General features: G+C 40.4%; 1 protein-coding gene across 1 annotated transcript in view; it reads right to left on the bottom strand.

Moving 5' to 3' along the window:
• The window catches only part of GPC4 (glypican 4), a 154,911-nt gene that overhangs the window by 35,520 nt on the left and 92,596 nt on the right, over nt 1-26,795 (bottom strand). The window contains exon 3 of the mRNA XM_089657944.1: nt 22,249-22,640. Coding sequence (XP_089514070.1) covers nt 22,249-22,640 — 392 coding nt within the window. The remainder of the gene's footprint in view (nt 1-22,248; nt 22,641-26,795) is intronic.

The following is a 26,795-nucleotide window of genomic DNA, read 5'->3' as shown; positions in this document are numbered from 1 at the left end:
CTCATGCTATAGGTCTCTGATCACCGCCATTACTAGTATAGCGTTTGTACAGATCAATATATTGATAACGAACAGAACTATAATAGTGCCTCTTTTGTATGGTGTCCCCAAAAAACCAGTAATAGCAGCATCTGCCCCATTTGCTGCCAGCACTAGCACCTCTGCTGTTTTTCATGGAAGATTTGTATCAATTGATTGTGGGCCAAAGCAATATATACACGTGCAACAATACATTGCAGCCCACCCAAATTCAGCTAGTCAGACAATTCACATGAAAACCAATCACGTTTTCTGAATTAAAAACTTTGTGGCCTAACCCTCAACATGGGCATTACAAAAAAGAATGCATTGCAGTCATATTGGTCCACAGACCCGACTCACCATATGCCCATGTTCACTGCTGTTACATATATGCCCAACATGGACCAGCAACGTACTGGTACGTTACTGGACTTTGAGTGGTTATACCGGGATGATGCCTGCAGCTACAGGCATCATACTGGTATAATTTTCTTTCCCACTGGCAGTCGGCTTTCAAGTAAAAACAACCCTATCTTATAATTAGTCAATGGATCACTTTTACAAGCAGTGGGAAGGGACTACCCCACCCCTCCTGGCACCTTCCAAGGGTTTCTAGGGCTCTCTCGTCCCACAGGGGAACACAAAAATGAAGCCAGCAGTTCCGCTGGCTGACAACAGAGCTGATCGGAAACTAGAATGCCTCAAATCATCTCTATGGTCTTAGAGACTGGAAGCTATGAGCATTTAATCATTTCCATTTAGCCAGATATAAACAGCACCATTTTAAAATTGGGAAAGCATCCGATCACACCGATCTTGGTGTGATCAGATGCTTTAAGGATAGTGGAGAGATCTAGAGTCTAAGAGACTCAAGATTTCTCAGAGAAGAGTACCTGTCACTGCCTATTGCTATCACAAGATATTTACAATCCATGTAATAAAAATAAAAGTGATCGGAAAAAAAAAAAAATGAAAAGGGACAGTGTAAAAATTAAAAAAAAGCAAAATAAATAATAAAAAAAAATTTCACCCCCACGTGCAAAGTTAAGCGCAAGCAGCTGTCCCATGGCGGTATGTAAACAGAGATTGCACCATGCATGTGAGGTATCACTGCAAACGTCAGATCGACGGCAGTAATTTTAGCACTAGACCTTCCTGTGTACATCTAAAGTGGTTACCTGTAAAGGCTTTTAAAGCATCGCCTATGGATATTACAAATTTACGTAATTTGTCGCCGTTGCACGGGCGTGCGCAATTTTAAAGCATGTCATGTTTGGTATCCATTTACTCAGTGTAACATCATATTTTATAAACCATTTGAGCAATATATTGCATTTTTGTGCATTAAAATTCTAAAAAAAAGTATTTTTTTCCAAAAAATGTACGTTTGAAAAAATTGCTGCACAAATACTGTGACACAAAAAATTTCAACACTCACCGTTTTATTCTCTAGGGCCTCTGCTTTAAAAAAAAATTATAATTTTGGAGGGTTCAACGTAATTTTCTAGCAAAAAATACGTTTTTTCAAGTAAAAAAAAAAAAAAGTGTCAGAAAAGGCTTGGTAGTTAGAAAAGTGGGTGATATCTGGCATAATCTTCTAGTGTTGGCCCTGAAATGCCCTTTTTGAAAAGTAGACACTCCAAGGTATTTGCTAAGAGGCATAGTGAGTATTTACCAGATCTCATTTGTTACCACACGTTTTTGGAAGACCCTGTGACAAAAATTATATCTGCAAAATACTCACCATGCCTCTTATCAAATACCTTGGGGTGTCTACTTTTCACAAACGGGTCATTTGGGGGGGGGGGTGTTTGTACTATCCTTGCATTTCAGGGCCTCCAAAACTGTGATAGGTAGTGAGGAAGTAATATGAGGAAATATGCCCTCATATTTACGGAAAGCCTGGAGGTGTTCACTGGATTTTGGGGGCACGTAAGTGGTTAGGCTGTGATGAAAGGTTCTCGCATGTGGTATCCCCATACTTGGGAGAAGTAGCAGAATGTGTTTTGGGGTGTTATTCCACATATACCAATGGCATGCGTGAGCAATATATAGTTAATATAAACTGACAACTATGTGTAAAAAAAAAATAAATAAATACATTTTCCAAAAATTTGTGGCAAAAAAAAAAAAAAAAACAGTTACATGGACTCAACATGCTTCTCAGCAAATTCATTGGGGTGTCTACTTTCCAAAAAAGGTCATTTGGGGTTTTTTGTACTGCCCTGGCATTTTAGCACTTCAAGAAATGTAATAGGAAGTTAAAAAGTAAAAGCTGAGTAAATTCCAATATACACTGCACAAAAAAAATTAAAGGAACACTTTTTAATCAGAGTATAGCATCAAGTTAATTAAACTCCTGGAGTATTGATCTGGTCAGTTAAGTAGCAGAGGGGGTTGTTAATCAGTTTCAGCTGCTTTGGTGTTAATGAAATTAACAGGTGCACTAGATGGGCAACGAGACGACCCCCAAAATAGGAATGGTTTTACAGGTGGAGGCCACTGACATTTGTTTCCCTACTCATCTTTTCTGACTGTTTTTCACTAGTTTTGCATTTGGCTAGGGTCAGTGTCACTACTGGAAGCATGAGGCGATAACTGGACCCTACAGACGTTGCTAAGGCAGTCCAACTCCTCCAGGATGGCATATCAATATATGCCATTGCCAGAAGATTTGATGTGTCTCCCAGCACGGTCTCAAGAGCATGGAGGAGATTCCAGGAGACAGGCAGTTTCTTTAGGAGAGCTGGACAGGGCCGTAGAAGGTCCTTAAACCATCAGCAGGACTGGTATATGCTCCTTTGTGCAAAGAGGAACAGGATGAGCACTGCCAGAGCACTACAAAATGACCTCCAGCAGGCCACTAGTGTGAATGTCTCTGACCAAACAATCAGAAACAGACTTCATGAGGGTGGCCTGAGGGTCCGACGTCCTTAAGTGGGCCCTGTGCTCACTGCCTGGCACTATAGAGGTCGATTGGCATTTGCCATTGAACACCAGAATTGGCATGTCTGTGCTTTTCACAGATGAGAGCAGGTTCACGTTGAGCACAAATGACAGACGTGAAAGGGTCTGAAGAAGCCGTGGAGAACGTTATGCTGCCTGTAACATTGTTCAGCATGACCGCTTTGGTGGTGGGTCAGTGATGGTCTGGGAAAGCATATCCATGGAGGGACACACAGACCTCTACAGGCTAGACAATGGCACCCTGACTGTCATTAGGTATCGGGATTAAATCCTTGGACCCAGTGTGAGACCCAACTCTGATGCAGTGGGTCCTGGGTTCCTCCTGGTGCACGACAATGCTCAGCCTCATGTGGCAAGAGTATGTAAGCAGTTGCTGGAGAATGAAGGAATTGATACCATTGAATGGCCTCCACACTTGCCTGACCTAAATCCAATAGAACACCTCTGGGATATCATGTTTTGGTCCATCTAACACTGCCAGGTTGCACCTCAGTGATGCCCTGGTCCAGATCTGGGAAAAAATACTGCAGGACACCATCCATTGTCTCATTAGGAGCATGTCCCAACTTTGTCAGGCATACATACAACCACATGGGGGCCATACAAGCTACTGAGTACCATTTTGAGTTGCTGCCATGGAATGTCAGCAAAATAGACTAGCCTGCTGCATCATTTTTTTTTTAGTTTAGGGGTGTATTTGAATTCAGTTCTCTGTAGGTTAATAATTTTCATTTCCATCAAACGATGGGGCATCCTAACACATAACCCAGTCTATATCAGTATAGATATCCAGCATGAGATTTTTCACCATTGAGATCTGATGTTTTCAAAGTGTTCCTTTAATTTTTTTGAGCAGTGTATATACCATACTTGTGGATGCTATAACTTTCACTCAAAGCAATATATACATTTATTGGGATTTTTTTACTATATATTTTTTAACACAGAAATAATTTAAACATTTTCCATCTTAATTTATATCACAAAAAATAAAGAACCCATTGGTGATCAAATACTACCAAAAGAAAGCTCTATTTGTGTGAAAAAAAGGAGATACATTTTGTTTGGATACAAAATTCATGACCACGCAATTACCAGTTGAAATACTGCAGTGCTGAATAGCAAAAAATGGACAAGTGGTTAACAGGAGCCTTCAAAATATTACAGTTTCAAGCTCCTGCACAGCCTGCCTACAACTTTCAGCCCATACCTCTGTACAGGCTGTCCGTTTGCAAGCTGAAGAGAGTGTAAATGGACTATGAACATGCTAATGTATCCCAGCCTGTTCAAACTATAAGTCCATCTGCCGAGGTACATGACATGCACTGGAGCATGTTACACGTTACACCCTAAATACGGGTGCGACATGCTCCAGAAAATGAACTTATCCTTTAAAGAGAACTTATTTTGTTTAACCTCATTAACTTTGGAACACTGCGCCTTACAGAACAATAATCCTAAATAGGAAAACTTCTAATAAATAAATTTTACATATGCTAAATAAACAGAAAAAAAAAAAAACACTGAATTTTCTTTCTCCTTTACCCTGCAAACTGCCAACAAGGCTAACAAAAGTGGAATTAATTATATATATGATTCTGCCTTTCAACATTGCTTGAAGTCATCCAACAAATCACTGGCATACCATACCCATAATCATCTGCAAATGTCTGTTCCTGGGGCTCCTTTTCCTATCCAAGCAAAAAGCATAGAATTTATTGCTTATTTATGGATATTTTTTGCCAAGAATTTATGGGTTGTGCATCTTTCGCTCTGAGCCTTCAACTTCCTTTGTTCTAGGCCTATGGGACGTAAAGATGGCAAATGACTGATTAAACACCCAGCTTACAGCTGTCAGTTTTCCAGAGCAAGCAGAACATGGAGTAAAACATCTGGTTTCTATGGGAAACTATATGCTGCAATTTTTAAGATATAAATACCAGCATTAAATGGCTATGAATGTCTCATTTACAGTATATAGAAAAGAATTCAGTATATGGCGCTACATGCAAAACAGCAATATAAGTTTGGATGTAAGGCTGTCCACACACAGTTCAATATTTGTAGTCTATGTGACCAATTTGAGCACTGCTTACAATAGACAGGCAGTGAAGGTGGCATCTACTGTGGAATAGTTATTGCATGCGGCTCTGACAAAAATCTTATTTTACGATTTTTTAAATCTACATATTTTTAGTATTCAATAGTTCAGAGGAAAAAAAAAAAAGCGTGGCACTGAGAACATGGTGCAGATTTATCTTTACCTTGGGCAGGAAGCTGCATACCATGAGAAAAGCACAATACCAGTGTAATTATAGGTTTGTGAATTTTAAATTGAACGGAATATTCTGATTCTGTTTTTATGATGGTTTGAGTTATGGAATAATAAAAATTTGCATCCTAAAACATCCGTCTAATCGATGCCAAAAATGTCCATTTTCTTTTTCTCCCAAAAATATTGTATCAATAATTGGCATTAGTTTTTCTTGAACCATGTCCACAGTTCCACCCTTTGGTGACATTAGATACTTACTATTGAGAAGATGGTAAACCCATTGTTTTTAGCAAGAGATGTGCCTAATATCAGCAGGAATCCATAGAAGACCACACAAACCTCACAGTCACATATGGTGGAACCAGTGGTACCAGCACACAGGGATACCTACTCTTTTACAGTTACATGTCAATGGGCCATGTTAGCTCACACCAAACGCCATTTGGGCCAGATCACACCAAAATCAAAGAACAAGCCATGGGTTCCTGTATGTTCCCGTGCAGTGCAATTTTGCATCCCATTTAAATGAATGGGCTGAACTCGTTTGGGATGCAGAGAAATTAAGCATGCACAACTTTTATAAAATGTGATGTACCACCTCACATAGTACAGAGGTACCATGTGATTTGATGCTCACAAACGCACTGTTTTTGGGGTGCCATTACATTAGCACCTGAAGCTCAAAAACGCAGTGCATTTTGAGCAGGAGTGCAGAAAATACACCTGGTACGTTCTGGTGTGAACTGGCTCTAAGTGTTTCCAAACAGGTTCCTATAACTACTGTTTTTCAAAGATCTTTGTATTAACATGTACTGTTACTTTTGCCACTTAAAATAATGTTGAAAGACTTTGAGGCATTGTTTATAAGGCAGTCATTGTTTCATTCACTGGTCATGAATCATTCAACATACTGTACATTAAAACATTCACCTGCAGTCTGTATGTCCTTGAGCTGCAAAGATAGAAATATTAGTGCTGTCAATGCTAAACTGTTCTGAGGGTTCAAGCTCCAGGGATGGCATCTTTGTCCCTGCTTTTCTACTTCGTGGATCACAGACCCAGACCAAGTATGCAGGCAGTGAAAGGTTAGGACTCCTAACCTAATTGTGAGAGTCGACATTTAGTGAATCCAAGATCAGTATATTATAGTGAGCAAGTCATCCCACACCAATATAAATGAACAAAAATCAAAGGTTGCCTTATTACAGGACTAAACAGTACCATGTTAGGGCCAGAATGCAAGGGTTAACATACATAGAATTGTCACGTAGAAATGTGTTGCATTAAAAAAAAAAAAACTAGCAAATTGCAGGTTAATGCACATTACAGGTGCGGTATACAGGATTATAATACAACTAGCTGCAATACAACAGATTGGTGGGGAGCTACTAATACAAACAATATTTTTTGCAAAAATGCACAGCGAGGCATCTGGCAGAAACAAGCCCTAAGGTGAAGACACAATGCTGAATCACCGCCAACTTCCACACTTGGGGGTTGTTTTACTAAAAACGGAGACTGCAAAATCTGGTGCAGTTGTGTACGGTAGCCAATCAGCTTGAAACTTCAGCTTGTTCAATTAATCTGACAAAAAAACCTGGAAGCTGATTGGTTTCTGTGTACAACTGCACCAGATTGTGCACTCTCCAGTTTTAGTAAATCAACCCCTATGGGTCAGTACAGGCTTGGCTATGCCATTTCGTTTTATTAGATTTTGACATGCGAGTAGAAAACTCCAGAATGTTTATTACAAATATGTTATGCAATACTTCAGGTTAGGTGGCTTCCAACTGAGCACTATCAAATAGTGACTGCTAGGATCATAGTGTGACCACAGCAGGGGATGAGTTTCTGTATAAGACAAGACAAACTGTAGGAATGCAGAAGGGTCAGATCTGCGTCCAGTTAGAGAAATGTCCAAAGAAAAATGTGGAAACTTTCATCATCCACAAGGCTTTGGCTGTCTATGGCAGTATTTATTCCTGCCATAGTTTAAAAATTTGAATCAAATCTAAAGACGTGAACATGGCTCCCTGTTCTAAATTTAAAGGCATATATAATATTATATATTAAGGTAGAACTAAAGGCAAAACATGTTTTCTTCAGTTCAAATACAGTAAGGGAGGGTTATAACCCCATACCTTTTATTTTTGCCATCGGTGTCCCATTGGGAAGATTTCCCTTCACTTCTTGTCCCCTAGCCAAAACAGGAACTAAGAGGAAATCCCTTCAAAGTGAGGGAACCCCCGCTTGTCACCAGAACTAGTGTCCCCATTAGAATTTTTCCTCTCTAAAATTGTTCTAGGGACAACCCAAACTTTGGAATTGACCATCCTATTGGGGGCACGGACAGCAATAAAAACCTCGACAGTGTACTAATCCATCACAACTCTATTCAAAAGTAAAAAAGAAGGTCTGCCTTTAGTTATACTTTAATGAAGAAGTCTAGCAAAAAAAACAACTAAATTCCACAAGAGAATTGTGTATAATACATTAGAATGATGGCATAATATAAAAGTTCAAAGGATGAGACCAAACACAAACCAACTTGACAGAACTGATTTATTTAACTCTAACATGTTGCACAACCAGGTATGGTGTAGGACCATGATTGCAGCCATGTGACTGAACCCCGGTTCCAAGGGAAGCACGAAGCCAGTTCCTGAACCCCTGCACGGGGACAGTTTACCAGTTTTATTCAGTCTCTGAATATATAATCTATAAATATAGTTTGTGGCTTCTGAGTCAAAGTGCTTAGAATTTAAAGGTTGTAAAAACCAGCCTGAAGCACTGGGAATTGTTACAGCAGTCCATGTAGGATATTTTTTTTTTAATCTAAACAAGTTTAATTGAAAATAAACATCATGTACAAATAAAGTGTTACAATTGACAAACATAAGTATAAACAAAATGGTTTACAGTGGAACTGATAAAGAAAACTTCAGGCAAGCATACAAGACACTGTTTTGGTACCAAGTCAAGCTGCTGATGGCAACAGAGTAATACTAAAAACATGTAAAGATTCTATCAGGACAGTGTATCTAATATAAAAAAGGGGGGGGGGGGGTTTGGTAGTATTGTACAATATTACTGGACAACCTACAGAACAGAATATACGAAGTCCCATAAAAACCTGAAGCACTGGCCGCCTCTTGCCTGACACTACAGCCAGCAGAGGTATCTACTGCAAAAAGGGAGAGGAGAGAAAAAGAGGAAAAAAAAAGCGGGGGGGGGGGGGGGGGGGGAGAGAAACACTTGAGGGAAACTAGAGCATTAGGAAAGAGGAGGTCGCTGTAATAGAGAGATGTGCAGAAGCCGAGGGTGATCACCAACGTGTACATTCCTGTATGTGGTTCGTAATGTGCTGCCATAAAAATATGGGACTGAATGAGATAGAAAAATGTCTTTTCTTTCTGGAGATTAGTCAGAGCTCTTCGGGAGGGTGAGTTGGTCCGGGTTATCATGACTAATAATAGTTAGCATGTGGGGTCAGGGACTATCTTTCAGTATTCAGCGGATTGAGTCGGTTGTTTGAAAATGGAGCCAGCAGGCCCTAGTTGTTGTGAATTTGGAGGGGGATTTCTTGGCAATATGTATTAATTCCTCCATTTCAGCCTTTAGTTGTACTTTTCAGCGTTTTGCCTTCAGTTGTACTTTAAACTGGCAAAGCCTTAACATCTTATTGCAAGTTTAAAGCCAAGTTTGCAAAAAAAAAAAAAATTAAAACAAAAAAATAAATAATGGGCACAAGGGATAGTACTTACCTTCAGTGAGATGTGTCCCTTGTGCTGCTGGGTCATCATTTAGCAAAAACCTTCCTTCTCCAATGTCCCCCCACTCTAGAACTGTAATATTCCATTGCAGCAGAGGTTAAAAGAACTAAGGGAACCGTAGGCACTCATTAGGAATGCCCCAACTATGCCCGCCCTTCCCATCTATCTTCTCCATTCATAGAAAGCCATACAATAACTACTATGAATGGAAAGCCATCTATGAATGGAGGAGGCAGACCTTTCCATCATCTGCCTCCATTCATAGATCAGGCTTCATTCTCAGAAGTTTAGTACGGCTTCAATAAATAGAGGACCTTTGCAGAAAGGGCGAGCATAGTCGGCTCTCTTGATGAATACCTGTGACAGCTCCCTTTGTTCTATTAACCTGGAAGATTAGGTAAGTAACATCCTTTGTGCCTTTTTTTTTGTTAAAGTAAAACATAGGCTTTAGGGCCGATTCACACAAGTGCATTGTAAAATGCAATATGCATTTTTTTAAAACACATATCACGTTTGTAATGCCTTACACAATGCATATGCATTTTAGATGCGTTTGCATGCATTTTCATCACTGGTCACTTGGGGGAAAATTGACATGTGACTCAAAACGCACATACAAAACGTGCAGTGGATTTAGTGACATTCACTTACCTCTAATGGAATGTGAGTTTTTGATGCGGTTTCTAAGAGCTCGAAAGATGCAGCAAGCAGGATTTTTAAAAAATGCAGCGTAGTGAGGAAAACCGTTATAAATGAAAAGGTAGCTATTTTTCAGGAACTTTTGTTGCACTGAAAAGGGTGTTTTTTAGAGCAGCAAAAGCGCACTGGTTTGAACAGCGCCTTAAGGACTAAAGGGATCATGACAGGACTATGGCTCTATATTCTTTATCACAAACACATGAAACCAGGACAAGCCACATTGCTTATACTGGTAGAGATGAACAAAATGCTACATCCTCTTCAATATGAATTTACAGTTCATGTAGCACTTGTACCTCTGCAGAGTTGAGACATATTTCAATTTGAATAAATAGGAACAAAACTACATATGGAGTTGATTTCGGCTCTTCAACACTGTCGTCATTGCAGAAGGCTTGTTTTGCTAGGAAATAAGGGAGGGGGGAGAACCAGATACACAAAAAAGAATTCAAGAATGATCATTAAGTGGAATTTGTGCGCTCTGGAATTTAAGACATTAACTCTTCATAAGCCAAAAGGGTCAGGACGCAATGCCTATGGTGTACTGCAGGCATGTTAGTGTGGTCCAGAAGACAGAACAGCAAAATATGTATCTACAGTGTAGTCAGTGTACCAGAGCAGTCAGTAATACCTTATGATTACCAGCTCTGCATGCTGTGACCTGCAATTATACATACATCCTATTATTTTTGCACTGCCAAGTTTTCTGCACCGCTGCCATGGGACAATCTCAGGAATCCTGCATAGTCTAGACAAAAGGAGTCAGGACTTTCCAGTCCAACCCAGCTAGTTTCAGGGATTATAGACGTCATTAACTTGTTTAAACCCTAACCCCAAGTAGATGTGGCTACTTGTATTATAGATTATCTAGCATTGACATCAAAATTGCATCAGAGTGTCAAGAGCAATAAAGAAATCCAACAGGTTTTGTAAACCTACATTTTCAATTTATTGCGATCCTTAAAGTGATATTAAAGGTTCGGCTTTAAAAAAAACCCCCAAAAAAACAACATGTCATACTTACCTGCTCTGTGCAATGGTTTTGATTCTTGGGTCCCCTGCCGGCGCTCCTGGCTCCTCCATGTTGACCAGTGCCTCCAATAGCAAGCCCCTTGCTATGGTGGCACTGCTGCATTCTCGCTCCTGAGCCCCGTTCTGTGTGTGCATAAGACACAGAACCACAGCTCAGAGATCTGCCCCCCAGACACACCCTCCCCCCCTTCCCCCATGCACTCTCTCCTCTTTGGCTCACTGCCTAATCGACAGCAATGGCTCCTGCTGCTGTCTCAGCCAATGAGGAAAGGGAGACCTAATTTTCAATTTTCTGATTTCAAGATGGCAAAACAGTAATACTCAGCCGCTCAAAATAGTTTGGATATTAGGCATTGTCACAGTCAAGTTGTGAGGACTATTGTTTAATTTATGCTTCTCTACTTACCAAGCTACTAACTCAGAACAAGTGCGTGCATATAAAAAGGTGTCCCAGTGCCCCATGCCTGACCAAACTATCAACAGGCCTAAGCATTGTCACATGGGGTGCAGCGAAAATGATCAGCTTTATGCAAGGCCGATTGTGTGAACTTTTCTAGAAGATCGTTGAGAGTTGGACTGTATTGCCTGGATTTCACAAAACAAGGTACCAACTGTGGGCTTAGTTTAGAAACTTAATGCTCACACAGGTTCAGTTTCGTAAGGAAAATATAAATAAATAAAATTTTACAGATATATTTTTTTTAACTATGGATAGGACTGAAACAATTTTAAAAAAAAAATTTAGAGCTTCGTTTACAAAGCACCATTGATACAATTAACATACACAAAAGGAAGTGCGTGCCTCAACCCAGTGATTTTTAGCTGCAACTCATCCTTGCACTCACATCTAGGGAAGCCTATTCATTTTAATAAGCTGCATTATAAACAATTGTACGGTGGTACCATGTTTTTGGTGCACGTTTGCAAGATTCATGGGGTGAATTAATGGTGCCACTGCAAAAGGACAGCGCAAAATCAGCAAAGGGACAGCGCATTTTTGTGCATGCAGGAAAGTGTGTGATTTTGCACGCATTCCTGCCCTGGTATAAATGAAGATTTCGTCTCACTCTGAGGTATTAATGAAGCCACAATACAAGCATGGCCTGTTTTGCTGTCACTTTCACTAATACACAGTTCTCTAGGATTCCTTTTTCATGAGCAAATATTGTATATATAAAGCAGAAAACACATCCTGGACTTCTCCAGAGGCTCATTCTCAATCTGTAAACCTTTAGGGGATTCCGGAAAACTCATCTATTCAGGGAAACCTATCCTGCTTCGGCCCAACAACTGAACTTTTTTTCTTCATCAACTCATCCCCCACACAGTTATTACCTTATGCACCACTTGTCTCTCCCTTTTAAAATTGTAAGCTCTCAGAAGCAGAGCCCTCCTAACCTTTGTATTGCACATGGCCCTAAATGAGCATACCACTCAGTACAACGTACAGCCCTGATCCAGTCGCAGCATATTCCAGCCTGCTGTAGAGTTTGACATGCTGCTGGACACTGCACCTATGTCTCCCAGATTCACTAAAAAGTCGGGATTGCACGCAGAGCTTCTAGATGCTGTGTGGAAGGAGCCCAACAATACATGCAGAAGAGCGCAAGTGGTTCAAAGCACCATTTTCCGGTATGAAAATGTTTCCCTTTAGGATGAATAAAATGGCACTAAGAAAACGTGATGACTATGCCCTCAAAAGAGAACTAAAAACAAACTCTACTGCAGTCTTCTTAGTACAATTCTTAAGACAAAAAAAAAAAACTAGGATGTATCAATCAAAATATTTTTCCGAACTTGTTATATGGATGACTGTATGAGAACTATGGCACTTTGAACAGCTGCACTCTTAGATTGCAATTGCTCGAAGTGCAAATACCAGACCCAAGAAATCATGCAAGTCCATACAATGATTGTGTTAGGTTTCTCTTTGTTCAAGTACAAAGGCTCAAGTGTCAAATCAAATTTTTTTTCCCCCAAGAAGCACCTCAACTCTTTCTGCCATTTTATGGTGGCTAGCTTATGCTACTTGGCACTGCAATAAGATTCCCAGCAGAATAACATGCTGTAGTCACATCTTGCACTGGTATCAATAACAAAATGTGGTGTGCTGCAAAAGTACATATTCCTCTGTATGGGTGGTTTCCTGGAATACAGGTCAAATTAGCAGCCTTTTAGTGAGTGAGGCTTGGTTGACCTAACATGATTTATTGTATTATCCAGGCCACTTTCAGTGCTAACACATTGCATGGGATAATAAGTAAAACAAATAATATATTTATATGATAATACATTAGGTTTATATTCCTTAACTAATGAGTACCTTACTCCTTTCAGTATTACGTTTGGGGCCAGAAGGTGTAAGAGTTGGAGCAAGAGAGGTTGGAAGTAAGGCAATTTCATGTGGATTTATACAGGATGTTTCTCGGGTGACTCATAGGTCTGAGTCACACCATTTAGAATTTCAACACCTCTCAACCATGCCTGGCCTAACAGTGGGAACAAAGGGAATTGACTAATTATTACTTTGGGAAACTGCTGGCATAATCATTAACTCCTTCACTTCCTATGTTATGGCAGCACAAGGGCTAATTGCAAAGGGCAAAATAAATAAACAATTTTCTGTATAAAGAGACTATTTCCATGATACATAATCGGTGAGTGTGTTCTTCAATCTTATGACATCACATCAAGAGACACCTTTGCAAAGTACAATGGGGGCGGATCATATGCAAATGCTGTGATCTCTCTGCATCTTGCAGTGTGTGCAAGGAGGGGGCAGGAGAGCAGTGTATACACACTGACTGCCACTATATGTCAATGCCAGTTTTTAAATGGAATTACCAGCTTTTTTTCCCCTTCACTATAGCTCCAAGAAGGAGCTGTCATTCTCCCCACTGCTAAAGGAAACAAAGGAGCGGGGTCACTGGGTAATTACATTTAAAAACCAGCACTGACATATAGCTGCAGCCAGTGAGGGAGCCTGAGTGTATACAGGGATGTTGGATTCCTATTGCCCGAGATATGTAGTTCTGGGTGCCGGGCAGGTAGTTTGTTTTTACCTTTAGCCCTGCCGTGGGCAAGCAGCAAGCTCACCTGTAAGGTGAAGCAATTGGCGGCAGCTCTGCAGCCGATTGCTTCACACAGTGCCAGCCTCTCCACCCCCCGTGAGGCTTCCCGGGCTCCGTTTTGGTTATTTTTTTTTTTAAAATCTGGACAAGCAGATTGTCATTAGGGACAAGTAGATTGTGGTCCCTGTTTAGTCCCTGGACAAATCATTTTTTAAAAAATTTCCACACCTCTGGTATACACTGCTCCCCTCACTGTATACACTGCTCCTCTCCTTGCACACACTGCCTTCCCCCTACAAAGAGAACCTGTCACTCATATACACCGTGTTCCAAATTATTATGCAAATTATATTTTTCTCATTTACCTAAATAATTGATATAAATAAGTCAGCATAATTCTTATGTTATCAACTATTAAGAGTACAATTCAAATTTTATTAAACAAACCTCCTAATGATAACAGTATTTTTTTTAAACATAGAACACTTACAATGCACTGTTCCAAATTATTACACACAGTAAGTTTCAAAACACTTTATAGGTTGTAAAGAACTGAAAATTGTCATTTGTTGTGTTTGCAGCATATTTACTGAAATCAAAAGCTATTTCAATCAAACTTTTAACAGCATTTTAACTTTTTAAACATTTGAACAGGTCACGTTACATTGTAACATAGGACCCCTTATTTGATAGCAGCTTCACAAGTCTTGCATCCATTGAACTTGTGAGTTTTTGGACAGTTTCCTGCTTGAATTTGTTTGCAAGATGTCAGAATAGCCTCTCAGAGCTGCTGTTTGGATGTAAACTGCCTCCCACCCTCATAGATCTTTTGCTTGAGGATGCTCCAAAGGTTCTCAATAGGATTGAGGTCAGGGGAGGATGGAGGCCACACCATGACTTTCTCTCCTTTTATCCCCATAACAGCCATTGATGCAGAGGTATTCTTTGCAGCATGAGATGGTGCATTGTCATGCATGAAGATGATTTTATTACGGAAAATTACCAGGGAATAAAGTGGTCAGTCATAAACTCCACATACTTTGCAGAGGTCATCTTTACACCTTCGGGGGCTCTAAAGGGGCCGACCCGATTCTGGCCCAAAACATGACTCCACCACCGCCTTGCTGACGTCGCAGCCTTGTTGGAACAGGGTGGCCGTCCAACCATCCACTACTCTATCCATCTGGACCATCCAGGGTTGCACGGCACTCATCAGTGAACAGGGCTAATTGAAAATTAGTTCTCATGTATTTCTGCTTGTGAGCATTGGTTAGTGGTGGCTGAATAGAAGGTTTATGCACAGTTGTAAGACTCTGGAGGACTCTACACCTTGATGTCCGTGGGACTCCAGAGGCACCAGCAGCTTCAAATATCTGTTTGCTGCTATGTAATGGTATTTTAGCAGCTGCTCTCTTGATCCGATGCATGGATCTGGCAGAAATCTTCCTCAATGTGCCTTTATCTGCACGAACCCGTCTGTGCTCTGAATCAGCCACAAATCTCTTAATAGTGCAATGATCGCGCTTAAGTTTTCGTGAAATATCTAATGTTTTCATACCTTGTCCAAGGCATTGAACTATTTCACTCTTTTTGGCAGCAGAGAGATACTTTTTCTTCCCCATATTGCTTGAAAATGGTGCTCTGCTTAATAACGTGGAACACCCTCCTTTAGTAGTTTTTCCTTAAATTGGGCTCACCTGCCAATCTAATTAACACAGGTGTCCGAGATTGTTTTTAGTGATCAAAAGAGCCCTGACACACAATGCCATCCATGAGTTAAACTGAAAAACAAAATATATTTCATCTTTGTGACACTTAAATAGAATTTGCATAATAATTTGGAACGTGGTGTATTATCACCTGGGGGACTATTGGACCCCCATGTGATAGCAATAAAATCATATTACCAGCTTTTTTTCCCCCTTTCCCAGCTGTCATTATCCCTGCCAGTAAAGGAAAGAAAGAGGCGGGGTCACCCAGTGACATTACCCAGTGACCCCCGCACCTTTGTTTCCTTTAGCGGTAGGTAGAATGACAGCTCTTTCTTGGAGCTATAGTGAAGGGGAAAAAAAATCTGGCAATTACATTTAAAAACCAGCAGTGACATTTAGCGGTAGCCAACTGTAAACACTGCACCTTTTCTGCCTTTAAACGCCCCCCCCTCCCCCCCATCCATCTGCAGTACACACAGCCCCCTGTATCGGCTAAATTTTTCCTATTAGCAAAATGCCAATAGGGCTATTTTCGGACAATGTGTTTCAGCCGCTGAAATTTTGGTGCATCCCTAAATTTTACTACACAAGAGGACAATTTAGCATTCACAATGAATGGAGAGTGAACATATTTAACCTTCCTAGTGGTCTGATTATGTCCATATTTCTGTGCTCAAAGCGGTACATTTTTTTGCATGGAAATATGTATTTTTTTTTATTGTAGGCCTGTAATTTTTAGGAATAACTCACTGAAATCTGTCCAAACAAGAGTCTAGTAAACATCCCGGGTATGATAAAATTTGAAACACGAAATCATAAATTATAATTTAATAAATAATCATAAAAAATATAATAAATTTAATTCAATAATATAATCAAACCAAAAACACTGAAATTTGAAATATAGCGCCAAGTTCGCGCATCACTGAGCAAATTCGCAAAATCGTTTTCAGGGTCTGATGATGAATTTCTCCACAAATCATTATCATTCAATTCTGCAAGTAGTTCTAATTTACTATCGCTGTTCTCTAGCTGGTCTAAAACTGGTTTTGACCTAAAGGGACACTTTTTGGACGCCATGGACGTTTCTCAGTTTCCAGGCAGAAAGAACGGTACAAATGAAGACAGGGCACAGGACAAAGCACTAGGGACAAAATGTATGTGAAATGGTTTGATACAGTAATGTTTTACTATGTGATTTTAGTGTATTGAGTGAATGTCACTTTTTGTCATTTTCAAATTTCCCGCCGTTCCGTCCCCCGTCCGTCCCGCACTTGCAGGGAACGGAATCCAGATGACAGATGCCGGCATCCGCCGGATTACATTGCCGGGGACACTGCAGGAGGGACATTGCGGGAGCGCAGGACAAGGTAAGTGAATAACAGATCCCAGAGCAGCGTCGCATGGTATTCCCGAGTGTAGCTCGGGGTTACCGCTTTTGTTACTGAAACTTTACCCCAAGCTACACTCGGGAATACCGTCAGGGAGGTTAAAGACTCATGCTAAAAATGCACAAAAGGCTTGTTGAAGCTTAGCAATGATTATATAGCTTTATCAAGCATTTAAAGCTTGTTAGCCCTTTCGTTGCCAGAGCAGTTTTTGCGGTTTTTTGCACACATGGTTAAAAAATCCTTTTAGGCCCGATGATTACATAAAACCCACAAAATATTCATATATTTTCTGAAAGTAAACACAATACAGAAATAAAATAGTGTAGTTCCAATTTTTTATGAAATGCGATATTACCACAAAGGTCTAGGAAATCCAAAATGTCAGTAAAAAAAAAGGCTACAGTTCATTTTAGGGTACACAACCACAATAAAATTACCCAAAAGACAAGGTAGCACCAAGTAAATAGATAAACATGTCAACTTGTGTGCACCCGTGAAATGGCAACAAACTTCAGTACCCTATGTTTTCTATAGGCAAACCTTTAAAAGCCTTATAGCCCTATAGGTCATCAGTTCAGCATTACAGAGAATGTCTGGTGCTAGAATGATTGCTCTCAATCCGTTGTGTGCGGCGACATATATATCGCATTTCATGCGTAGGTGCCCTTGACGTGTGCATTTACGTTTGTACATGCTTATATGTGGGAGCTTCAAAATTGATTTTGGGAGAGGGAGGATTTTTTGCGCTTGGGTGTAATTTAAATTTTTTACAATTTAAACATTTTTTATTTTTGCTTAACTTTTTTTTTTAATCACATAGGGTACAATATGTAATCACATAGGCCAACATGTGATGATTTTTTGGTAACAGGTTCTCTTTAATGAGACATCCAGGATCAATGCAGGTTGCATGGCAATACATTCTTTCTCGGCCTTACCGGCTGCGGAAAACTGACATGGGGACCTGGAAGTCACTTCAAACACAAAGCTTTCCTGGTCAGCAACAAGGAAGAGAGGACAGTGGATGTGTCTGCTCTCCTCCCTCCCATCCACCCGCTGGCACCCAATATGTCGCATGGTTCCACCTGACAGGCAGAAGTCTGCTTGTCAGATTTACCCACAACCCCAATGGCTGCAGGCACTCGGAATGTGTGTAAGACCTCCTGCTGTCAGGTTCGTAAGGTCTATGGACCTGGCAGTGAAGGGGTTAAAGCCAGCCAAAGTAAAGGGTTTGGATTATTACAGATAACACCACAGAAAAGTCTTGTTGGCATTTTCTGTGGATTTATTCAGCATCCTCATTAACTTGCAATATTAGCGCCGATGTCATCCAGAAGTAGAAAACCATTGGCCCTTTCACATGGCCGATCTGTTTGTTTTTCATTTGTCAGTTTTCAAATAAAAAACAGACAGCCATTCATTCCTATGGCCTTGCAGATGTAAACAGATGATCATCTGTTTTCATCTGCCTACATTCATGTCCGTGCTGAATAGCTGAAAATGATTGCCGTCCGTTTACATCCCTTTTTAGGCCAGAAACATTTTTTGTTTATATTTTTGTCATCTATGATTAGTTTCTTCAACAGCTAAAGAAAATGGATGCACGAACAGATGTAAACTGAACAGACCAAACTGAAAGGCAAACTGATGTAAACTGAAAACTTGTGTAATCTGAAACAGTATTCATATTTTCTTCTTCGCAAAAAACGAATGACACCCGTGTTAAAAGGACCCCAAATATTTGTGTAATCACACATGAAAAAACTTACAGTGGTTGTAAAGGCTGAAGATTTTTTTTTTTTTTTTAACTTGCAATATGTGCATGAAGGGAAAAAAATGTTCAGTGTGCAGCTCCCCACAGTCCCCCCCCCCACTACTCACCTGAACCCCCTCTCGATCCAGCAGTGTGCAAGGGAGCCTCATATGTCTCAGGTCTCTCTCTCCTCACTGGCAGAGACAGCATAGGCTCACTGGCTGTGATTGACAGCGTGGGGCCGAGCAGTGGCTCGTTTCTTAGCAAGCGGCTTCCTAAAGAGGAGGAACCAGGAGTGCCAATGGTGGACCCGAGAGGAAGAGGATCGGGGATGCTCTGTGTAGCACCACTGGATAGAGCAGATAGGCGAGTAAAAAAAAAAAAAAAAAAGTTAAAAAAAACTTACCTTTAGAATCACTTTAAATTTTAAATATTGGCACAAATGTTTCTTAGGGGGAAAAAAATGCTATAAAATGACCCCCCCCCCCCCCCCCCCCCCCCCAAGTATGAAGCCCCAATAAATCCATGATGTCAAAGGGCATGGATTTAGATATGATTAGGTGGACTCATAGTCAAGTAAATAAAGATTAAAATTGAATTAATCAAGTGATTAGCTGTGATAAGAGTGAACAGGGACTAGGTCGCATGTCAGCACAAGTTTGATCACTGGAGGACAACAGACTAAGTTCCCAGTACAGCCCTGTATTTGGCTCCATCCATCTTCCCATCAACTCTGATTAGCTTCCCTGTCCCTGCTGAAGAAAAGCATCCCCACAACATGATGCTGCCACCACCATGTTTCATGATGGGGATGGTTTGTTTAGGGTGATGTGCAGTGTTCGTTTTCCGCCACACATATCGTTTTGCTTTTAGGCCAAAAAGTTCAATTTTGGTCTCATCTGACCAGAGCACCTTCTTCCACATGTTTGCTGTGTCCCTGACATGGTTTCTTGCAAACTGCAAACTGGACTTCTTATGGCTTTCAACAATTTCTTCTTGCCACTCTTCCATAAAGGCCAGATTTGTGGAATGCATGACTAATAGTTTTCCTGTGGACAGATTCTCCCACCTGAGCTGTGGATCTCTGCAGCTGCTCCAGAGTTACCATGGACCTCTTGGCTGTTTCTCTGATTAATGCTCTCCTTGCTTGGCCTGTCAGTTTAGGTGGTTGGCCATGTCTTGGTAGGTTTGAAGTTGTGCCATACTCTTGTTCAAAACTTGGGATATTTTTTTTAAACATAATCCTGCTTTAAACCTCTCCTCAACTTTACCCCTGAACTGTCTGATGTGTTCCTTGGCCTTCATGATGCTGTTTGTTCACTAATGTTCTCTAACAAACCTCTGAGGGCTTCACAGAACAGCTGTAATTATACTGATATTAAAATTACACACAGGTGGACTGACCAGGTTTACTAATTAAGTGATTTCTGAATGCAATTGGTTCCACTAGATTTTAGTTAGGGGTATCAGAGTAAAGGGGGCTGAATACAAATGCACACCACGCTTTCCAGATATTTGTAAAAAAAATGTTGAAAACGGTTTTCTTCCACTTCACAATTATGTGCCACTTTGTGTTGGTCTATCACATAAAACCCCAATAAAATACATTTCCGTTTCTGGTTGTAACATGACAAAATGTGGAACATTTCAAGGGGTATGAATACTTTTTCAAGGCACTGTAGAGGCTGATCTGCTGACAGTCTAAACATTTACTGCTGCTCAGAGGCTCTGGGCTTCAGCAAAATGGCAGCCACCAGCAAGAAAGAACAGGAGTAATGCTGGTGACAATTTACACCACACACTAATTTTGGTGCCATAATTATTAATGTAGAATGCATGTTCCTTGCTAAAAACTATTTTTTTTTATCAAGTTATGGGTAAAGTTCCGCTTTAAGGGAATAAAACTGCGTGTGATCCTTTTATATTAGTATTACAAAAAAAGCAGTTTGGTAGAACGGATTACAGGAGTGGGCAAATGGCAAGAAGGCTTCATTCACACTTGTGAGATTTGTCATGCCACTTTTGACATAAAAGTCGCATTACAAGTCGTAGCCCATTATTTTCAATGGTAACCATTAAAATCTGTGCGACAAAGTTGCAGCGATTTTGAAAAGGTGCCTGCACTATTTTGTTGCGACTTTGATGTGACACAGAATGTAAAGTCGGATCAAAGTCACATCAAAATCGCACTGGGAATCGTGAAACTTTGGAGATGCGCTAATGTGAATGAAGTCTAAAGGAAGAATTCTATACACCCTTCAATAAAAAATTATATTAACTGCCAGCACTGACCTCCTTCTGAAAATGCTATTTACCTCGCTTCATCTGGATTCACTAACATAGGGATCAGTGGCTCAAAGTATTGAAATCAAAACATTAGAAAGATAACCAAGAAATTAGCATCTTCAGAAAGACAGGCCTGCAATCGCAGCCTCAATATTTCCTTAACGACCGGTTCCTTTGTAAGCTGGAGAACCTCATAACCAAACAAATATTGGTTGTTCAGTTTCCCTCTCATTATTTGAGATGATCACACAAACATGTAATGTCCTCTTCCCGGGTCTTCCGCCAGCGCTCTTGGCTCCTCCTCTTCTTGGTGTGCCACCAAAAGGAAGACACTTCCTATGGCGGCACACCTGCAGACTTGATCCCGAGCCACCGCTGTCTACATCTATTGGCAAAGACAGCGAGGCTTGGTCCCTCCCCTGATCCCTCATCACAGGATTGGCTGTCAGCAAACCTTGTGAGAGCAGGGGGAGAGAGAGAGAGACGCTGCAAACCAACAGTGCTGGATCGAGATCAGGCTCAGGTAAGTATAAGAGGGTGGGTGAGGGGGGTATCCACACTAAAACATTTTTCACCTGAATGCAGGAAAAGTATAGTGTACAATGCTAGGAGTGAGGGGAACAGAGAAGGGAAAAAGTAAATGGTCCTATAAGTGAAAACACAAGCAAGTAAATTAAATATTACATTGTGCACGTAGAGATAAATTAAACGATCTACATCATTTCCCCCAAAGGCATCATCAGTTCTAAGTCCTTCTTTCTGTGAATGTCACTTAGTAAGCTCCCATCTCCATTACACATTCATTTATCATTATAATTAGGCATTTATATATATATGACACACACTGTCATCAATTTGCCTTCCATTTTTTCAGGATGACATCAGGTCACCTGCTCAGAGATGGATGTAATCAGCTGATAACACTATAATTTATCATTTCAAAGTTTTCCTGTTATCTAGCAAAGTGGGGGAGAACAATTTTTTAGGTTAAAAAAAATGAAAATAATAATTCTGATTCCAAATAGTCTTATTAGGCTATTATTTAATTCCATCTAAACTCCACTCAGATGCAATTATGCCATCTTGATCCAAAATCTGGCATGCACTCGGAAATGTGTTTTTTTTTCCTGATCGTGTAATTTTGACCCACAGCACATATAGAACGGCACTGATCAAGAGCACAAACTTCCCAGTGAATGCTGGTCACATTTATTGGCAGCCAAGAAACCGCCGTGCTGATCTAAAAGAAGGAAAACAAAAAAACTTACCGTGGAAACCTTGTTTATAACATCCCTGGCCACAGCCAGACCTTGTGCAAAGGTACGAGCTGCCACAAAGGCACGTGTGACTTGGAGCTTGAGTTTGCGTGGCACATCTCCAAACGGCTTTAGCTGATCGGTGTACTTACTGACGCACTCCAAATACTCATCTGTGAATTGATATTGTGGGTTCACCAGTCTGAACATGCGCTCCAGTAACCGAGCCCAAAAGTCATTTAACATTTCTTCCAAATTTACGCTTCCGCCAACATAATACTTCCGCAGTTCCACAAAGAAGTCCTTAAAAAGTTCCGAATTTTGCATGTACAATCGCCCGTAAGTCCGTACAAACATGTCATTCAATGAGGACTCTGCATTTTTCAGAAGTTCTTTGAAAAATTCTAAGAGAAAAAAAATATCAATTGTTAAAATTTACAGAACCAAAGAACCGCAAAAATCTACAGCTATTCACACAAAAGAAGATTATCATTCTAAAGTGATTTTTTTTTTTTTTTATGAACAAACATGATATACTTACCTGCTCTGTGCAATAGCATTGCACAGAGCAGCCCCAATCCTCCTCTTCTCAGGTCCTCCACCGCCGCTCCTGACTCCACATCTTCTTGGTGTGCCATCACAGGAAGCTGCTTCCTATAGTGGCACACCTACAGGCTCGATGCCTTGCTCTCTTGTCGCAGGATTTGAGCCTGATGTCAAAGCCTGTGAGAGCAGGGTGATCCGCTATAGATGAGCACAAAGACTCAGGTAATTCTAAGGGGGTTTATGGACACCTATACATTTTTTACCTCAAAGGAGAAGTACAGCCAAAGCTCATTTGGCTGTACCCCTGTGGATCACGGGAGTGCAATTCATTCTGCACTCCTTTGATCCCCTTTCAGCCGACAGCAGGCTAAAGTCCCAGGTCTTTGGTCAAAGAGCACTGAGAACTGAGCGATCAGCAGTCTTTGATCACTCAGTTCTCATGCTGGCAGGAAACGGATGCTGCATCCACCTAGCTAAGGAACTTTTTGAAAAAAAAAAACTCAACTTCTCTTTTAATGCAGAGATCGCAAAAATGTAAAAAATATTTAGGCTTTAGAACCACCCAATTCTCTTTCAAATAATATTTAAGGTAAAATTATGACTTTTCATTAAAAAATAAAAACAGGCTGCAACATATAATTATGTTTTGTTAGTTCCCCTGCAAAATCCACACCAATATGAGCCTGCCAGTGAGGTTAACTTAATGCAGCTTCTTGTGATGGTGAAGCAACAATGCTGCACTGATCCTGAATTCAGAGCAGTTGCCACCCTAGTGTAGGCTTGCGCCTACGTATCGCAACACAGTATCTGGATTCGGTACTTTAGTTGTACAGGAACCTTTAGTTATACTTTAAGGCTGCTTCACCAAATATAAAATCCTCAGTAAACGGTGTTAAAAATTATCAAGATTTTGTGGCAAGGTCATATCAACATAAGCAAGATGGATGATTCCACAATATAGCCAACGTACAAACCTTACACTGTGCATTAAAGAGCTTCAGCACTTTCTGATCACAAGTTGCTTACACCTTCTACATGCACACTGAACACAATGTAAGTTCTAGGGAAACTAGAATAATTTTAGGTAAGTTTTGTTTTCTTTCTAATTATAAGCTGTTTATGGAAATATTATATTTAAAAACACACTATATATACACACATCGATCAGCCATAACTTTATGACTAAGCACCTAATATTGAGTAGGTCCCCTCTTTGCTTCCCAAATATCTCTGACCTGTCGAGGCATGAATGCCGCTAGACCTCTGAAGTTATGCTGTGGCTTATGGCACCAAGCCGTCAGTAGCAGATCCCTTAAGTCCTTTAAGTTGCAAGGTAAAGCCTCCATAGATATGACATGTTTTTCCAGCACATCTCACGGATGCTCGGTTGAATTGAGATCTGGAGAATTTGGAGGACAAATCAACACCTCGATCTCATTGTTGTGTTCCTAAAATCATTCCTGAACCATTTTTGCAATGTGGCAGGGCCCATTAGCCTGCTGAAACAAACCTTAGGTAGGTGGTGTCAAGTAACAACCACATGAGTGACAGGACTCAAAAGTATCCCAGTAGAATATTGTCCAAAGCACCACACTGCCTCCACTGGCTTTCCTTCTTTCCAAAGTGCATCCTGGTGCCATCGCTTCTCAAAATTAACCACTTCTTTACCACGCTATAGCCAAATGATGGCTACAGCGCAGTTGTCCAGTTCTGGGAGGGAGTCATTTGATGTCCTCCTAGAATGCGCCCCCAGCAGCTGCACCCAGTGCCGTCTGTGATCACTGTGTCCTTTTGACAGAGCTGATCACAGGACATGGTAAAAGACCAATAACAGCGGCCTTCTACCACGTGATCAGCTGTGTCCAATCACAGCTGATCACCATGCGAATGCACTTGCCGGTTATCAGCAGTACTTTCCTCATGCTGTCACAGCGTAAGGAGAATACTGCTGATAACTGGAAACTGTCAATGGAGACATCTGCACTGATAATCCGTGCAGCCCCAAATGTGCCGCATATCAGTGCCTTATATCAGTGCAGCATCATCCTTGCCTCCTCATCAATGCTCACCAGTACCGCCCCATCAGTGCCACCTCATCAATGCACATCAGTTAAGGAGAAAAATTACCTGTTTGCAAAATGTTATAATAGCAACAAATAAAACCACAAAATGTTTACTCTTTCGTTTATAGTGCAAAAAATAAAAAAAACAGTGCTGATTAAATACCACCAAAAGAAGGTTTTATTTCTGTGAAAACAATTATAAATATTTCATACGGGTAGTGTTGCATGATCGCGCAATTGTCATTCAAATTGTGGCAACACTGAAAGCTGAAAATTGGCCTGGGCAGGAAGGGGGTGAAAGTGCCCAGTAGGCAAATGGTAAAGTGACATACAGTGTATGCAAGCAGACATCCACATGATGCAAAATAAAACAGGATTCATTAGACCAAACCACCTTCATTCATTGTTCCGTAGTCCAGTTCTGATGTTCACATGCCCACTGCAGAAGGAGTTTGGCTGTGGTTATAGGTCAGCATAGGCATCCTGACCGGTCTGTGGTTATGCAGCCCCATACACACCAGCTATGCCCATTTTTTCTGCTTTGAACACATCAACATCAGGGGCAACATGCTTACTTGCTACCCAACATCCCACAGACTTTCAGATGCCATTGTAATAAGATGATGAATGTTATTCACTTAACCTGTCAGTGGTAATAAAGTTCTTGCTGATCGGTTTTAGTGGTAAGCAGAAACCAGAAACATTGACAAATTTCATATTTACCAAAAAAACACAATATTTAAAAAAGGTACCTATTTTAGTATAAAGAAAATATGTATACCATCACAATCACAGCGCACCATCTTCAGTAGCATACATACTTTATTCTTTATTAAAAATGTCAATGATATTTGAAAGATGTTCGTAATCCATTCACAGAACTAAACATACTCAGTGCACTCCAAATCTCTATAAGGTGATGGACTCAAGCTTTCTGTCTTATTTTCCAGCCATATTTTTCGGACACAGTACAAAAAGCAAGCACCTACTTCTCACTTGAGTTACTTTCAATGAAAGGAAATAAACTCACCCTCTTAAGACCTTTTAACCTCCACTCCACTTGCTTATTCACCTCAGGAAGACAGCTAGGGGCTTTGCTTACAAATCTTAACTCTACAGTGTGTTCTCAGATTTTTTTTTTTGTGCCAACTGATACCGGAAACCCTTGAGAAAGTCCTATGACTGCATATTTTGTTATGGTTTCAGAACATGTAGGGTAATCAAGTATAACTAAAAGGCAAAACTTTTTCTTTTTTACATTTCGGATAGTAGAGAGGGATTGGAACATCCATATATTTTTGTGGCTATCTGTGACCCCATTTCTCCTATTGATCCTGTTTACCATGATAATTGAAAATTAAAAAAAAAAGAAAAATTTGGTTGTCCCCAGAAAAGTAATAGCGGGGAAATTTTCCAATGGGGACACCAATTCTGGTGACCTAGGGAGCCCCCAGAGTATTCCATTAATTTGAAGGGATTTCCTTTCACTTTCTGTTTGGCTATCCAAAATGAAAAGAAAAAAAGTTTTGCCTTTCGATCTACTTTAACAATACAAATCTGATGGAGGTTCTAACCCTTCATTATCATTAAAAAAAGAAGAAAAACCTTTGATTTTCTAAATGCAATCAGGCTTTGACTTCCACACTCCCACGGTTAAACAAACTACAGTAAAAAAAAAACATGCAGAAAAAGGTAAACTCAGGTCCACAGAACGACGCAGCCACAAAGATCTGTGGTCACAGGGTGGTGCACAATAAGACTGGCCAGGGGACACATAACTAAAATCTGTCCCAGAACACAGAGTTCAAAAGTGGTTTTGGTGAAAGTTAAAGAGAAATTGTTATAGAACAAGTGGCATTTCCTGTTTCAGTAGGAATTTGGGGTTAAGGTTAGAATGTTATGAATTTATGTGGCCAAACATATTAATCTGCACATTTTTCTCTACCAAAC

Source organism: Staurois parvus, unplaced genomic scaffold (genome assembly GCF_062004578.1).
Source record: "Staurois parvus isolate SC_StPar_1 unplaced genomic scaffold, SC_StPar_1.0 ptg001045l, whole genome shotgun sequence".
Taxonomy (NCBI): Eukaryota; Metazoa; Chordata; class Amphibia; order Anura; family Ranidae; genus Staurois; species Staurois parvus.
Note: the sequence above shows the minus strand (reverse complement) of the source record. Positions and strands in the feature narration are given on the sequence as shown.